The 15,632-nt window shown below is 51.3% G+C and overlaps 2 protein-coding genes across 2 annotated transcripts; both read right to left on the reverse strand.

The window, feature by feature from the left end:
- Window positions 1–573: 573 nt before the first annotated feature.
- VPS25 (vacuolar protein sorting 25 homolog) lies at window positions 574–5,678 on the reverse strand. Its single transcript, XM_047758979.1, has 6 exons — window positions 5,567–5,678; window positions 5,207–5,352; window positions 4,463–4,516; window positions 3,727–3,815; window positions 2,873–2,948; window positions 574–1,182 (listed from the first exon to the last, which is right to left on the reverse strand). The coding sequence occupies exons 1-6, from the start codon at window positions 5,617–5,619 to the stop codon at window positions 1,070–1,072; spliced, it is 531 nt and encodes a 176-aa protein (XP_047614935.1). The 5' UTR covers window positions 5,620–5,678; the 3' UTR covers window positions 574–1,069.
- Window positions 5,679–9,939: 4,261 nt separating this feature from the next.
- RAMP2 (receptor activity modifying protein 2) lies at window positions 9,940–12,219 on the reverse strand. Its single transcript, XM_047758666.1, has 4 exons — window positions 12,004–12,219; window positions 11,502–11,567; window positions 10,512–10,623; window positions 9,940–10,382 (listed from the first exon to the last, which is right to left on the reverse strand). Exons 1-4 carry the CDS (start codon window positions 12,101–12,103, stop codon window positions 10,127–10,129), a joined length of 534 nt encoding a protein of 177 aa, XP_047614622.1. The 5' UTR covers window positions 12,104–12,219; the 3' UTR covers window positions 9,940–10,126.
- Between the last annotated feature and the right edge of the window lie 3,413 nt (window positions 12,220–15,632).

Raw genomic sequence — 15,632 nt, forward strand, 5'->3', positions numbered from 1 at the left:
AAGCCGCAGTCCCTCTGGGCTGCACAGCGATGGGTGTGTGCACCCCAGAGCAAGCCTTTCCCCAAAACCAAGGACCGGGTCACCCATCCTCTGCACCTCCCTACCTTGACCGCAGCCTGGCCCTGGCCAGAGTGGCTGTTTTTGCAATGTGGGCTCTCCTTCCTCCCCTTTCTGTTTGCCTAAGTTGCCAATAAACCCAAGGCCATATCCGGTTTACTCCCCCTCAGCTCCCCCTGGTCTCAACTACCCCACCCAGACCAGATGGAGGGAGGGAGGGGCTCCAGAGGAGCTCAGGACTTCCAAGGGGAGATGGCGAGGGCAGAGTGAGCCGTTAAGTCACTCCATTTCACAGACAGAAAGCAGTCTGTCTGTCCCCAAGCTGTGTCCCATCAGCACTCCCCCACACAGACCACCAAACAGACGTAAAACCACAGGCTCACTGGAGCTTGCCAGCCTGGGGGGACCTTTTCACAGGCCTTTCTGTCCCCTCTGCTAGGCTGGGATTCACTCAGCAGGTTAACATTTCTCAACCCTCCCTTTGACCATTACAGTAGTAACTTCAACGGCAGACAGTGGGGTTGAGCTTTTTAATGTTATAAATCTGTGTCCGGCCCGCCTCTCACTGCCAGGCCCCTTCCTGGGCCTCCTATCTTCATATTGCCTGGAAGGCTGCCTGCAGCCAGGGCTTTGCCCATCCCCTAAGAAGGATCCAGCACCAGCCTGAGAGGGGAGGTGGCAGCAGCTGAGAGGGTGGGAGAGGGAAGAGACAGAAGCTTGTGCAGGCGCATGTGTGTATGAACTTATGTGAACACATGTGAAGTGTCAGGTTTACAGACCCCAGCTCAGAAGAGGAGGTGGGGCAAGAAGATGCACATCTTTTCTCCCTGGCACCCCAGCCTCACCCTATTCCAGGGACAGACACGTGGCGAAGGTAAGAAACCCATCCCTGGACTGGAGCCCTTTTGAATCTGGTGGAGTCACAGATCCAGTCTGTGGGGACACTTGGTCTGTCTCCTTTTGAAAGCCCTGGAAGGGTGGGAGGTAAGAAGTAAAGGGAGACAGGTCTCTGCTAGAAGAACTTGACGCCTCGGCCATCGCTGACGGTGATGATCTCAGCCTTGTGCTCCTGCTGTAGGGCCTGCAGAGCCCGCAGTAGAGTTGCCTCATCCAGCCCATGGAACTCTGGACAGGGAGAGATGGGTAGTTAGGGACACTCAGCTCCATGGGGCTCAAGGCCTCTGAGAAGAGCAGGCTAGCTGGAAGCTGGGACCTAGCAAGGCCATCTATATTGTTGCAGCTGCCACCCACCCTTCCTGGGAATTCCTCAGGAGTAAGGGGTGGAAGAAAGCCTGAGTCAACATGGAATGAGAGTTCATGCTTATTTCCCCCTTCAATCAGACACAATCCACACGTTCTTCAATCAGACACAATCCACATGTGCTCCTGCATTACCAGCCCCCCCCCCATTAGGTTCTGATATACAAGAGTAACACCACTTGCTTGTGGGCCACAAAGAAGGGGCCCTGACAATCAAGCCGAGTGGAGGTGAAGACCCTTGTCACCTGCACACTGACCCTAAATGCATCTGTACCCATTGGGAGGACCTGTCTTAACACAAAGAGATACAGCCATACCTCTGGCCAAGAGACTGCTAAGGTCCAGCACAGATATCTGTCCTTTCCTAGCTAAAAAGAACAAGGCTGGGAGCCAAGGGCCAGCTGAGTATCTAGAGATACGGCAAGATACTGCAGGGAGATGTAAGAGGCAGGAGGCAAGCCTTAACAGGCTTGCAACACCTCACCCCCTGCGGGGGCCCAGCTCTTGAGTCAGGGAGCTTGCTTTCTGAGGAAGCCTCCAGCTTTGCCTGGCCTGAGTGATGGGCTGGGCAAGGCTGCAGCACTGAAGTCATGGCATGATGGTGGGAGTAGCAAGCAGAGGCCTGCAGGAAAGGGGGGAAAAGCCAAGAGCTGTAAACTCTGTTGGGGCAGCCAGGTCTGGCAGAAAGGGGAGGTGCCCCCTTTTCCCCAGCTAAGATTGGTACTTTTGGTGATCCTGGGGATCAGAATATGAAGTCAGAGGTAAAAGAGAGTATTTACACTATGTAAAAATCAAACAGTATACAAATCCTTGCCTGGCCAGAAACCAGAATATTCTAAAGGGCTGGGGGTGGGGATGGGGGTGTTGGCCCAATCCCTTTAGCTGACACCCACAGATCTTGAGCTCTCTATAAGAATAAAGGGTGAAAGAAAGCCTGAGTCAGCAAAGAAGGAGATTTCAGGCTTAATCTCCTGCCCAGGTTCTTCATTTGGTGTCTACACCAAAAATTCATACCTTTTCATGGGTCACAGATGCCCTTCAAAATCTTATACACCCTATCCCTAGAAAAATGCACATACACACCCACTAACAAAATTCATGGGTTTCTGCATGTGAATTCAGGTGGTTTATGAAAATCTTGGACATGGGTTAAGAACCCTTGTATTATTTAGTATTTAGAATTCAGAGGCAGAAAAATGGGAAATCCGAATGTCTACTAAAAAAGGTTTAGAGAGTAGTTCCCGTTGTGGCCCAGTGGTTAACGAATCCGACTAGGAACCATGAGGTTGTGGGTTCGATCTCTGGCCTTGCTCAGTGGGTTAAGGATCCAGCGTTGCCGTGAGCTGTGGTGTAGGTTGCAGACGCGGCTCGGATCCCACATTGCTGTGGCTCTGGCGTGGGCCGGTGGCTACAGCTCCGATTGGACCCCTAGCCTGGGAACCTCCATATTCCGAGGGAGTGGCCCTCAAAACGCAAAAAGACCAAAAAAAAAAAAAAAAGGATTAGAGAGACGAGGATTCAATGACAAAACTGGGGCAGAAGGGAAAAGCATTACCCTCATCCTCTGTGTCTTCCCCATTGGTCAGTTCATACAGAGTGAATACAGAGTTGTTCTGGCCACTCCTGGAAACCTGTGGACACAGAGAACAGCAACTGAGTAAGAACCAGGAATTCCCTGGGAGAAGGTAAACTCACCAGCTCCACCCCTCTGACCCAAGAATGGTACTTATTCCCAAACCAGAACTGTCAGCTCAGCAGAGGTGTGGCCTGAAGACCACAAGCCCTACAGGTGCTATATTTATACATGTACGCACACACATGCGGAACCACTAAACCACAGGCCTTCACGTGGCTGAGGAGTGACCTCTCACTCTGGTTGTTTTCCTGTTCAAGAATGGGTGCTATGTGTTTGTTATATTTGGGTTGTTGATGCTTCTTCCCCTCCTCTGTCCCTTGGGAATGTTTAGGGCTGGTAGTAACCGGGAATTCGAGAGGGAGAGTCTGTCCCCAATGCCCACACTGGTTCAGAATGTCTCATTTATATTGTGGACAGCCCCATAAGGATGTGGGGGGGGAGGGGCTCCAGGTTTTTGTTTTGTTTTGTTTTTTCCTTCCTTTCCCCATTTATCTTCTGTGGCCAGAGGCTCCAGCCAACAATAGTATTCATGGTTCCCAGTACTGCATTTTCCAAACATGGCCTCACACAGCCTCTGGCCTCCTATGGGCAAAGAAAGGGAAGTTCTTTGCAACCAGGGAAATTGAGTCAATGAAAGAGACTTGCCTGGAAGACGTACACTTCCTCTTTCTACCCCCTCCCACTCTGCTCAGTCTGGATCTGACAGCACCAGGCATCTGCTGAGCAGATTCATTTTCCTTTGCCTTGGGTCACTGCTGTCCGAATAGTCTCACCCATTGATAGATGAGTTTCCCCCATTCTTCTGGCCTCCGCCACATGATCAGGAAGCTAGACTTGTTCTTATCCAACCACTCCAAGTTCCCTGCAAAACAGATACTTATGAAAAAGCATCATGCTCTAAGAAGAGACAAAGAGGCAAAAACCAAAATGGAACAGACTCAGCTTTCAGAGAGAGAAATTCAAGAATTGTTTTACTACTATTATCTCAACACATTAATTTCCCATCTCTTCAGGTCTTAAGACACAGATGGAAATACTTCAATTTTGTATACCAGTGGGGGAAAAGAACTCAGGGAATTGGACTATTCTACAGAACACTCTGGGCTTCAAACCGAGGGAGAAAAAAAAAAAAGGTTTTAAAAGAAAAGACTTGTGCTAAGGTGCCCTTAAGAAAACGCAATTAGGAGTTCCCGTAGTGGCTCAGCAGAAATGAACCTGACTAGTAACCATGAGGTTGCGGGTTTGATCTCTGGCCTCCCTCAGTGGGTTAAGCATCCGGCGTTGCCCTGAGCTGTGGTGTAGGTCACAGACACAGCTCAGCTCGGATCTTGTGTTACTGTGGCTGTGGCACAGGCCAGCAGCTGTAGCTCTGATTCAACCCCTAGCCTGGGAACTTTCATATGCCATGGGTGCAACCTTACAAGGCAAAAAGAAACAAAAACAAAAAAAAAAAGAAAGAAAGAAAGCTGACTAGGAGGAAAAATAAGCAATCTGGGGAACTGAACCCACCTTTCTTCCTCAGTTCCTCTAATACAACTTGGATTGATTCCACAGGGAGCTTCCCTGGTTTAAGGTTAAGGAAATGGCATTAATGGAATGAACTGGGTGGGATAAAATTTCTCAGAGCCAGGCTCAAGCTTAGAACTACCCTTCTTTTCCCTCCCACACACGTAAATGTGCAATTCCCCAATAGGATATAAATTGGCATTTTCTGCATCTTGGGGTGGGGGGGAGATAAAGAGAACTAGTCCAATTGAAAGGAAAAGCTTCAGAGAATGAAAGGTACTATTATTTCTCATCCTCTGTCCTCTCTCCTTCCTCAGCTGTTCTCCAGATATTTTAGGGATGAGTCAGGCAGCTAAAGCAAATGACCCTTACTTCCTGGGATGAGAAGAGTAGGTGGAGAAAATTACTAAAGGTAATGCCAGAGTTTGAGCCTCATACAGAGGAAGACAGAAGATTCAACGAGTCAAAAAGGCTCAGGGTGATAAACTTGGTACTTGGCTTCCGGGCAGAAAATGTAAGATCTGAATGACACCTGGGTACTCACTGCCTAGGACAAGAGGACTTGGCACTGCATTTGGGTTGGAGTTGGAGGAAAAATGGATGTCAGCTGCACAGACTGGCTCTTTCCCAAGTCCAGTTTGGGTGGGAACCTGCCTTCTGTGGGTGAAGAGGGGTGTGAAGTCTGGACATGTAGGGAAGTGTGGAAGTGCATGTGTGTGGGGTGTGGAAGAGCCTGAGGGAGGATACGCTGTAGCTTCACGTTGTTGAAAAGCGGGCTCTCCTGAGCTTCCATCACCGTCATGCTGGACTGTTTGTGCAGGCGGCAGAAGGACAGGACCAGAGAGCACCAGGCGGCCAGCTGCTTCTGCCGAGTGTCCACGTTCGGTTGCAACCTACCGGGTGAAGCGGGTGGGGCAAAGAATTAGAGGACGTGAGAGGGCGACCGGCGGCGCTTGCCGGAGGCGCGTATTAGGGAGAAAGTGAGGGACTGCGGGTAGTGGCGATCGGGTCCGTTCTCCCCCTCCCCGTTTGAAGAATCAGGGCTGAGCCCGGGGTCCAGGGGAGGGGAGGGAGGCCCGGCGGGGCTTCTCGGGGTCTGAGCCTCACGTAAAGAAGGGCGGGAAGCGATACTGCCACGGCCACTCGAAACTCATCGCCATCGTAGTAGCCCAGGAACCCCGGAACCCGGCGGCAAAGGACTTCCGGTCTCCTCCCCGACTCGTCCGGATAGAAAGCATAGCAGAAAGGTTCCGGGCGTCCCTGCTGGTCCCTTTCCATTATCCCCCAAATCCTTGCTGTCTAGATCAGAAAGAGCCCTGAGGAGTTTTCTCATTCTACCTTAGAGAAGGGTAGTGACTTCCCCAAAAGAGGCATAGTAGAACTGCAAGTAGAACCCAGGTCTCCAGAGTGTTAATGCTCGCTAGGTTTCTTTTAATATTAACTTTTGTGTCATTTAAGCTAAACGCCTCGCAATTCCCCATTCTCCTCAATTCCTTTTTCTTTCCACTCCATCATTCTCCAGGAGCACATTTGTAGCTTTTATCACTGGAAACGGCTCTGATTCCATGACTCAGAGCTGCCATATTTGACCACAGCCACCCCTCTCACAACTCTCCCACTTCTTCACCTATCTAGTCTCAAGTCTCTGGACCCCGACTCTTTGCCCAGCCTAGACTACTCAATTCTGTCCCCTTGCCTGCTTACCTACTGCTCAGTTTCCAAACCAGAGTTTGTTTGTTTTGTTTTGTTTTTGGCTCTGCTGGTGACTTGTGGAAGTTCTCAGGCCAGGGATCAAACCTGCATCACAGCAGTCACCCAAGCTGCAGTGACAACGCAGGATCCTTAAACCCATTTGCCATCCAGAGAACTTCAAACCAGAGTTGTTGATTCTTGCCCACCTGCCCCACGATCTTTTTTTCACACCTTGGCCCAGGAGTATTACTGGGGGAAAAAAAAATCACCAGAACCTGATGACTGAGCCCAGATTCCCTGACTAAACTCGCTGCTGGGTAATCAGTGCACCCCAGTGATACTTTGTCTTTTATTGACTCCCTGTCACATTCTTCAAGGTGACTCTTCAAACTTTTCCACATCCATCAAACCATTCCACCTGTTATCTCCTGTGTCCCTGCAGAATGCCCTTCCCTTCTATTTTTGTGAGATTAAATCCATACAGGTGAACTCCTTAATCTTTCCTCTCTGTCACCACACACAATTCATCTCTCAAAAATTCCTCTCCACCTTTGCTCCTTTTTGGACTCAAAGGAGGAAGTGTCACTCTTCCTTTATAAGCCCAACCCTGGCATCTTCTTGCCTCTCCTTTCCAATTTCCTCCAGGACTTCTCTTCATCTTCCCTTTTTCCCTTTCCCCTTTCCCCTAGCTCCTCTCCTCTAGTCTACAAACATGCAGTCATCTCTCCTTGGAAAGATGGAGTTTCCTTCCCTCTACCACCCTCTTAATTTCCTGTCTGATCTCTAATATCTCCTCCATCAAAGTCCATCCTTCATTGTGTACAATTCCTGGTCCACCATTCAATAGATGATGTTCTCTCAAAGGGCATCATCCCATTTGCTCCCATGGCACTGTTTTATCCTTGTTCTGTTACTGTCTTTCTGATCTTTCCCTTCATCCTCTTTTTCCATCATTGTTTAAGTGTAGTTATTTCCTAAGAATGTCAGCCTTCTTCAGTACACCTCTCTGAGAACTCTCATCCCTCGCATGGCTTCATATGGCATTTATGTGCAGGAGACTCCTAAACCTATACTTCTAGCTCCAGTCCCTTTCTACCACTAGCACTCCCACCACCACTCCCATTTCTAACTCTCTGTAGTACATCACAGCTGTTCCATTGTTACCTCATATTATACATCCTTTTCTCAGGCCAGCTTCTCCTCCTAATGGGCTTTTAAAAATTATTATTACTTCCACCATTGTCCTAGTAACTCAGTTCAAAGCTGGAGTCAGTCCTAATCTCTCCTCTCCCTCGCCTTCATATCCAAACCCTACAGATTCCCTCCTTTGTTTTTAATCATCTTTCCTACTTTTAAATTATTTTCCATTTCCCCATTTACCACTCCTTTAGTCCCTCTGCCCTCATTTTCTCAAGACTAGATTATTGCAATAGTTTCCTATTTCACCTCCCTTTTTGTTCTCTCCCTTAGGGGAATGTACTCAATCTAAGGCTAATCAGGTGCCACATCTACAGTCACCCTCCTGTGACCTCACCTCCTGTGATCACACCTTGGGTAGACATGATCCCTCCTTCCTTTGCACTCAGATCATATTTGCTTTGCATCTCTTGCCATGACTCTCATCACACAGGCCATTGTTTCTGTTTATTTGTGTACATATCAACTCCCTACTAGATGAAAGGCATTGGGAACAGAAGCCCAGCCCTATCTAACTTGTGTTCCCAACACAATATGCTATACACAGTGTCTTACACCAGCATGCAATTGATGTATTTTAGTAAAATACATGGGGTTCCCACCGTGGCGCAACAGGATCAGCAGTGTCTCTGGAACTTTGGGATGCAGGTTTAACCCCCAGCCTGGCACAGTGGGTTAAGGATCCAGTGTTGCCACAGCTGCAGCGTAAGTTGCAACTGTGGCTTGGATCTGATCCTGGCTCAGAAACTCCATAGGCTGTGGCATGGCTGGAAAAAAAAATGCATGAAGGCAAATATGAGCCAAGAAGAGGATGGGTATACCCTTGGAGAAGACAGATGCATTGATGGAAATAGAGCAAAGATTTCTCTCTGTTGAAAAGTCAAAATGTCCTAGGGAACAGGTATGTCTCTAGAGACAGATGTGTCCCAAGGAGAGAAGAAGTGTGTCTCAGAGAATGAATAGATGTATTCCAGGAAGCATATGGGTATGTATGTATGGAATAGACAGGCGTGTCCCAGGAAGTAGCTATGCATGTACTCAGGGAGGCATATACATCAACAAAGAGGGAAGGAGAGGTCCTAGAGAGGCACCAGGTGCCACAAGGAGTAAACAGATGTCTTTATGAAGAACAAAGTTATTCTCTAGATGCTTTTGTTTTGTTTTTTTTGTTTGTTTGTTTTTTGTCTTTTTTGGGGCTGCACCCGCAGCATATGGAAATTCCCATGCTAGGGGTTGAATTGGAGCTGCAGCTGCCAGCCTATGCCACAGCCACAGCAATGCCAGATCCAAGCTACATCTGCAACTTATGCCACAACTCGTGGCAAGGTAGAATCCTTAACCCACTGAGCAAGGCCAGGGATTGAAGCTGCATCCTCATGGATACTAGTTGGGTTCTTAACTCGCTGAGCCATGATGGGAACTCCTTTCTAGATTTTGTTTGTTTTGCTTTTTTTTTTTTTTAGGGCCGCACCCACCACATATGGAGGTTCCCAGGCTAGGGGTTGAATCGGAGCTACAGCTGCTGGCCTACACCACAGTCACAGCAACATCAGATCTGAGCCATATCTGTGACCTACCCTGCAGGTCATGGCAATGCTGGATCCTTAACCTACTGAGCGAGGCCAGGGATTGAACCTACAACCTCATGGTTCCCAGTTGGATTCATTTCCACTGCATGACAATGGGAACTCCCTATGTTTTTGATGACCCGGCAGGTTTGTCCCAGGGAGAACTGGAGGTGAAGGTTTCCTGGTGAGAACGGGGCCTCACTGTCCAGGGAACATACAGGAGTGTCCAAGTATAGAAATGGTTTTCTATGGTCTCTAGGTATGTCCCTAGAAAGTGGGAAGGTGTATTAAGGAAGCATAAGTATGGATCAGGAAGCCAACAGAAGGGTCCAGTGAAGAACTAGGTTGCTATGGGGATGATGGGTCTCTATCTCATGGTCCTATCTCCTCTGTTTTGAGCTTCTTCCAGGTCATGTCCCTCTTCTGGTTGTTGGCTTTCGTGGACACCAGGGGGCAGTGTGCAGCCAGGCTGTAGGCCACACCCACCCAGGGTCCAGGACAATGTAGGATGAGGGCCAAGGACCTGGAGGGGAAGTCCTGGGGTGAGTCTAGAAGAAGCCCCCACTGCCTTTGTCCTCAATCCTGAGGTCCTTAGGGAGGGACTCTTGTTGGTCATGTCAGGGCTCCAACTCCCAGGCCCTGGAAATCAACTGAGGCATGAAGAAGAGTAAAATTCAGGGCTCCTGGGTGGTCCCCTTTGCTTCTTGCAGGAGTCACAGCAGAGAGTCCTCCCTCCTCCCTCCCCCCTCACCTCTCCAGCAGCTGTGCAAACCGGAAGGGAGTCTCTTCCTGCTTGTTTCCTGGAGCTGGGTTTGGATAGGGGCAGGAAAGGCCTGGCCTTGGGAGGAAAGAGTACAGGGGTGTGGCCTTCAGGTGGGGGAGGGGATGGGGGCAGGTAAGTGAACAGAACTGTGGACCTATCCAGATTCTTCCAGCTCTGCTCCCTAGAGCTGAGGGCCTGTGGAAAAGGCAGAGAGTCTGGGAAGGATACAGATGGGATGGGGAGGGGAATGGCGTACAAAAAAAAAAAAAAAAAGGTTTATTTTCAAGATTACAGAACTTGTGCCATGACACCACCCAGCTTCCATTTCCACCAATCTAAGGCTCTGCGGTTGGGGTGGGAGTGAGGGAAGGAAGTCGGGAGGGGAGGAGAGAGACCTGGTGGTGGCAGAGGGAAGGGGAAGATGGCTACTGAAGAGCTCATGCCACCCTAGGTCTGGGCTTCAGGGTCTTTACTCCTCCACACCACAAGGGTGACGAGGAAGGGGATGAGGCAGATGGGGACCATGATCATGGCCAGGAGCACATCCTCTGGGGGGTCTGAGAAGGTGGGCTGCACCAGGGAGCAGTTGGCAAAGTGGATCCGGTGAGCCTCAAAGATGATCCGTTCTGCCCAGGGATTGGGGAAGCCCAGCTTGAACGCTTCTGCTTTCTGTTCCAGGCATTCTTGAAGGATGCTATAAGGCCTGGGGGCAGGAGAGGACTGGAGTGAGGGAAGGGTTAGGCCCAGAAAGAGGACTGGCCCACACTCACTCAAGGCCCACAAGGAACAAGCCCCCACCCCTGGTCCAAAACGCCTCCGGCATTGCCCCTACCTGCTAATCAGGGCCCAGTCACACCAATCCTTTTTGATAGAGTCCATATAAACCTTATAATCGTGCCAGCAAAGTTGGGCATCTGTCTCATAGTTCTCCTCCAGAGTTTTCCCTGTAGGTAGAGATGCTGCATATTGACCACACCCCAGCCCTCCCTCCAAGCCCTCTGATCCAGATAGTTCCATTGAGGAACCACGGTCTCTGTCTTCGAATATAGAAACTGCCAGGAGAGCCTCAGAAATTTCCCAAGCAAGACACTCCTGGCTGAGGAGAGAGTCCCAGCTCAGGAAAAGTTTAATGCCTCCCGTGTGCACGGACCTCCCTACCTAACAAGAGCTTCCACATCCACTTTTTCTGGGGCCTTTCTCTTTTTCCTTTAAGACCGCACCTGCAGCATATTGGAGCTGTTGCTCCCAGTCTATACCACGCAGGATCTGAGCAGCATCTGGGACCTACATCGCAACTCACAGCAACACGGGATCTCTAACCCACTAAGCGAGGCCAAGGATCAAACCCACGTCCTCATGGATACTAACTGGGTTTCATAAGGCACTGAGCCACGACAAAAAAAAAAAAAAAAAAAAAAAAGAACTCCCGCGTTGCCATGAGCTATGGTATAGGTCACAGACTCTGATCGGATCTGGTGTTGCTGTGGCTGTGGCCGGCAGCTGTGGCTCCGATTTGACCCCTAGCCTGGGAACCTCCATAGGCCACAGGTGCCGCTTTAAAAAGAAAAAAAAAAAAAAAAAAGGAATTCCTTTTTTTGGGGGAGGGGGGCCTTCTAACCCACTGTGAGGTGGACCAGCTCAGAGCTGATGGGGTCCCTCTGGGATGAGAGGTAGAAAGACTATAAGGAACCCCAAGAGAAAAGAGAGGGGAATTTCGGGGAGCCAACTGAGTTTGGGGCCTAGCCTGTGGGAAAGGCACCCTGCTCACTGACCTCTCTCTTCCTTTCCCCTAGCCACCCTCCCACAGCCACTGGGTACTTACCTTCTAAATTTAAGTAATCTGGGGTGGGAAAATGCTGAGCCAGGGACTCCTGGGGCTTCAGGACAGCTGTGGGCAGAAAAGAAAGAGAGCGAAGAGCGGTCGGATGGGGATCTGGGCGGTGGAGCCTGAAGGAGGGGGGGTTGTGGGTTGGGGGCCGAGACTCTTGGAAATCAGGGCTACTCTCAGAAGAGAAAGAGGAGTAAGGCAGGCCCCCACCGGGTGCCCGGAAGAAAGGGGCTGCACCAATTCCTTCCCACTCATACCCAAACCCCCTGCCTCCACATCAGCCCAGACCTCCCAAGACCTCTCGGAGGGGCCCTGGCACCCCAGCTTTCGCCAAGTGGGAAGCAGCCCGCGCGGCGTCCTCACCGAGGCGGGGCCGTCCGAAGGGCAGCGCTGTCCGCACCCGCACCCCAGGGCCGTTCCGGCCTCGGCCGTCCAGCCCCCCTCCCCTCCATGGCCTCCCGCGCCTCTTGCCCGGGCCCCGGGGCGCTGCGCTCACCGCCCAGCAGCAGGAGGAGGCGGAGCGCTGCCGGTCGCCCGGCGCGGGGCGCGGGGAGCCGCGGGCCCCCGGCGGCGCGCTCCGCTCGCAGCGAGGCCATCGCGCGGCGAGCAGGCGAGGAGGGGTGGCGGCGCTGAGCCGGGCGCTGGCGGGGGCGCCAATATCCTCGTCCCCAGCCGCAGGAAGCCGCGCCGCTTCCTCGCAGGGGCTGGGACGGCTGCGGCCACGTGGGGGGCGGGGGCGACGCCCGGGGCCCGCGGGCTGGAGGGGGAGTCGCTGCCCCACCCGGCCCTGGCGCCCGCCTGGCCGGCGTTGGCCCACCCTTTCCTCCAGTTCACCCCGCGTGGCTGGACAGCTCCCCTCGTAACCCCAGAACCGGGATCCATTTCCTCGGCTCTGCTGCATGGCGCCCAGGCCTCGCCGGGGTCTCCCAGCATCCGCTCCCCGCTCCCCGCTCCCCGCACTCTAGTCGCCCTTTCCCTTTCTCCGCGAGTTTGTGGGGGGAGTGTTGGGGGAGGAGGGTGTGGGGAGAGGGAGGGGGCTGGGAGCTCAGAGGGCCTCTCTCGACGCCTCAGTATCTAAGGCTGGGGGTTGGGGTTGTCCTGGGCCGTGGGGGAAGGGGCGCCTTGAGCTGGGCTCCGAGTTCCCTTTCCCTGGGAACACCCACTGCTGTCAGCCTGCCTGCCAAAACCGGGGAGGAAAAGAGGGAGACAGCCCTTCCGAGTCGGGAGAAGGCCTGGGGATGGGGGTAGAGGGGAAACCAAAGCCCATACCCTCCCTTTGAGGCAGTCCCTGTGCCCTAGACCCACAAAGCAGATTGAGGGCAGGGGCAAAAGTAAGATTACTCCACCCGCAAGGAGAAAATAGCCACAGCCCTTCAAGGCCAAGGTTGTGAGAAAGGAAGAGTTTAGACTAGAACCTACAGTGTGTGACTTCATTCACGAGATGGGTACATAATTTACAGAGGAGGAAGCTAAAGCTCAGAGGAAAGCCCAGAACTTGAGTTCAGCCCCGGAGTCCTGCCTTCCCGCTTTCCAGCTCTATAGCCTGGAATGACATCAGTTACCATCAAGAATTCTCTGATCCCTTCTGTGTGAACGAACGTGGGACTAAATCGTAGTGAGGGTGACACTTGTGAAAGGGCATTGAACTCAGCCGACACTGGTTTCCTTTCCTCTTTTCCTAAGGACTTGCTTAAGGTCCCTCTTCTGAGAAGCAGGAAGGCTGAGCCTGGGGCCCCAGCGGCTGTGACTTCTGCCACACCACAGCTGTCTCCGTGTCCTGAGCCAGAGCTTCATTAGTCTGAAGCAGCGGAGGATCCCAGGAGCTGCCTTGGCCATGACGTTCAACTCCAGACACAGCTGTCAGCACCAAACTTTCCTAAATTACTCCCAGACACTGACCCTTGGACTCAGCTGCTGCTGTTGTCCCAGTTTACTGATTCCTGCCCACCACAAATTATCTGTCACGATCTCTCTTCAAATCTTTATCTCAGGGTCTTAGGCTCTTAAATCATGGCCGCTGATAACCTCTTGTGCCTCCAGGGGTAGGGTCAAGAGGTTGCTTTAGCAAGGCATCCAGAGGGAAGTTGCCCACTTGGCATGAACCTCAAAGCCCTCCTGGCGAGGGTCATCTTCTGCACTGTGCAGAGAAGAGCCAGGCAGCCTTGGAGCCACTTCACACCAGGGACAAACTCCGTGCCTTCCCTCCCACCTGTGACTGCCCTTTGCAAAAAGGGAACATGGTCAAGAGGGAGATTTCTGGGTGATAAGCTGGGAGGAGGAAGCAAAGAGGGGCAGAAAGTCAAATCGGCCATTTCCACTGGCCAGAAACACCCGAGCCCACTGTGGGTTAGGACTGGGGTTGGGATCAAGATCAAAGTTGACAGAAACAAATGTTGGGTTTTACATAAGGGAGTGGTATCATGGATAAAAACAAATAAACTGTGGTTAGGACTCTGAAGGCAGTTTTTGCCTCGTGTCCCACTGTGTAACCTCGGGCAGGCTATTTCATGTCTTTGGAGCTCAGCCTTTTCGTATATAAAATGATCTTAGTACCAAAGGAGAAAAGTAAGTGACTTGGAAGAAAGTGGTGGCTTTCGCCTAGAGCTGGGTTGAGCTTGCCATCCTGATGGGTGGGGAGACCGCCGAAGGAGAGCTCACTGTAGCTGTTCCTGAACTTGGGAGTCCAGACCTCCTGTTGGGAGACTCTCCCCTGATTCTCCTCTTCCCAAGTTTCTTCGCCAGTTGGATGACTCCTGGGGGCAACCTGGTAGCTGGGGGGTCTGCTACTGAGGTCCTTTGGGACTGAATAAGGACTAGAGACCTCACCTTTTCCAAGGTGTCATAGGAAATAGTCCCATGATCTTCAGCAAGGGGACAGAGAAGGGCTTCATTAGAGACAGAGGCTGGTTCTTTCATGGAAGTCCTGTTTTCCACCCCTGGGAGCCCTTACTTTTCCTTTCTATGCTCATTTCTGCTTTAAAATATATACTTTTTTGGGGTCTTTTTTGTCTTTTTAGGGCTGCACCTGTGGCATACAGAGGTTCCCAGGCTAGGGGTCTGATCAGAGCTACAGCTGCCAGCCTACAACACAGCCACAGCAATGCCAGATCCAAGCCACGTCTGCAACCTACACCACAGCTCATGGCAACACCAGGATCCTTAACCCACTGAGCGAGGCCAGGGATTGAACTCACAACCTCATGGCTCCTAGTCAGATTCGTTTCCGCTGCGCCACAATGGGAACTCCTTAAAATATACACTTGCTGTAAAAGTAAACTTTTTTTTTATTTGGCCGCACTCGTGGCATGTGGAAGTTTCTGGCCCAGGAATCAAACCTGGGCCACAGTTGTGACCTGCACCACAGCTGTGGCAACATCTCCTTAACCCACTGTGCCACGTGGGAACTTCCTAAGATATACTTTTTAACTGAAAGTAATACACAATTTTTTTTTTTTGGTCTTATTTTCAGACTGCACCTGCAGTTCTCAAGTTAGGGGTTGAATCAGAGCTGTAGCTTCGGGCCTACAACACAGCCACAGCGACGCCAGATCTGAGCTGTGTCTGCGACCTACATCACATCTCACAGCCACACTGGATCCTTAACCCACTGAGGGAAGCCAGGGATTGAACCCAAGTCCTCATGGATGCTAGTCGGGTTCGATAACCACTAAGCCACTACGGGAACTCCTCACTGCAGCATATTTAAACACAGAAACTCTTCCTTTCTCACCGTTTTTGAACTTTAGGAAAAAACATAAAATGGGATGTAATATCCTCATTGTTCAGTGACTTAAAAAAAAAAATCAGGAGTTCCTCTCGTGGCGCAGTGGTTAACAAATCCGACTAGGAACCATGAGGTTGCGGGTTCGGTCCCTGTCCTTGCTCAGTGGGTTAACGATCCAGCGTTGCTGTGAGCTGTGGTGTAGGTCACAGACATGGCTCGGATCCTGAGTTGCTGTGGCTCTGGCGTAGGCTGGTGGCTACAGCTCTGATTCGACCCCTAGGCTGGGAATCTCCATATGCCACAGGAGCGGCCCAAAGAAATAGCAAAAAGACAAAAAAAAAAATCAATACTATGCCTTAGGTTATCTTTCCATGACACGATACACAGATGTGCCTCTGTAG

The sequence above is a fragment of the Phacochoerus africanus genome, chromosome 14 (genome assembly GCF_016906955.1).
Source record: "Phacochoerus africanus isolate WHEZ1 chromosome 14, ROS_Pafr_v1, whole genome shotgun sequence".
In the NCBI taxonomy this organism is placed as follows: Eukaryota; Metazoa; Chordata; class Mammalia; order Artiodactyla; family Suidae; genus Phacochoerus; species Phacochoerus africanus.

Bases quoted from the DNA above. Each gene is read 5' to 3' on its own strand.
- VPS25 (XM_047758979.1), bottom strand. From the start codon at position 5,619: ATGGCGATGAGTTTCGAGTGGCCGTGGCAGTATCGCTTCCCGCCCTTC. The intron at 3,816-4,462 runs GTGGGTTCAGTT...TCTGTTTTGCAG, and splicing joins AGAGGAACTGAGGAAGAAAG to GGAACTTGGAGTGGTTGGAT. The intron at 1,183-2,872 runs GTAATGCTTTTC...CTCCCTGTCCAG, and splicing joins GGAAGACACAGAGGATGAGG to AGTTCCATGGGCTGGATGAG.
- RAMP2 (XM_047758666.1), bottom strand. From the start codon at position 12,103: ATGGCCTCGCTGCGAGCGGAGCGCGCCGCCGGGGGCCCGCGGCTCCCC. The intron at 10,624-11,501 runs GTAAGTACCCAG...CTCTACCTACAG, and splicing joins AGATTACTTAAATTTAGAAG to GGAAAACTCTGGAGGAGAAC. The intron at 10,383-10,511 runs GTAGGGGCAATG...TCCTGCCCCCAG, and splicing joins GACTGGGCCCTGATTAGCAG to GCCTTATAGCATCCTTCAAG.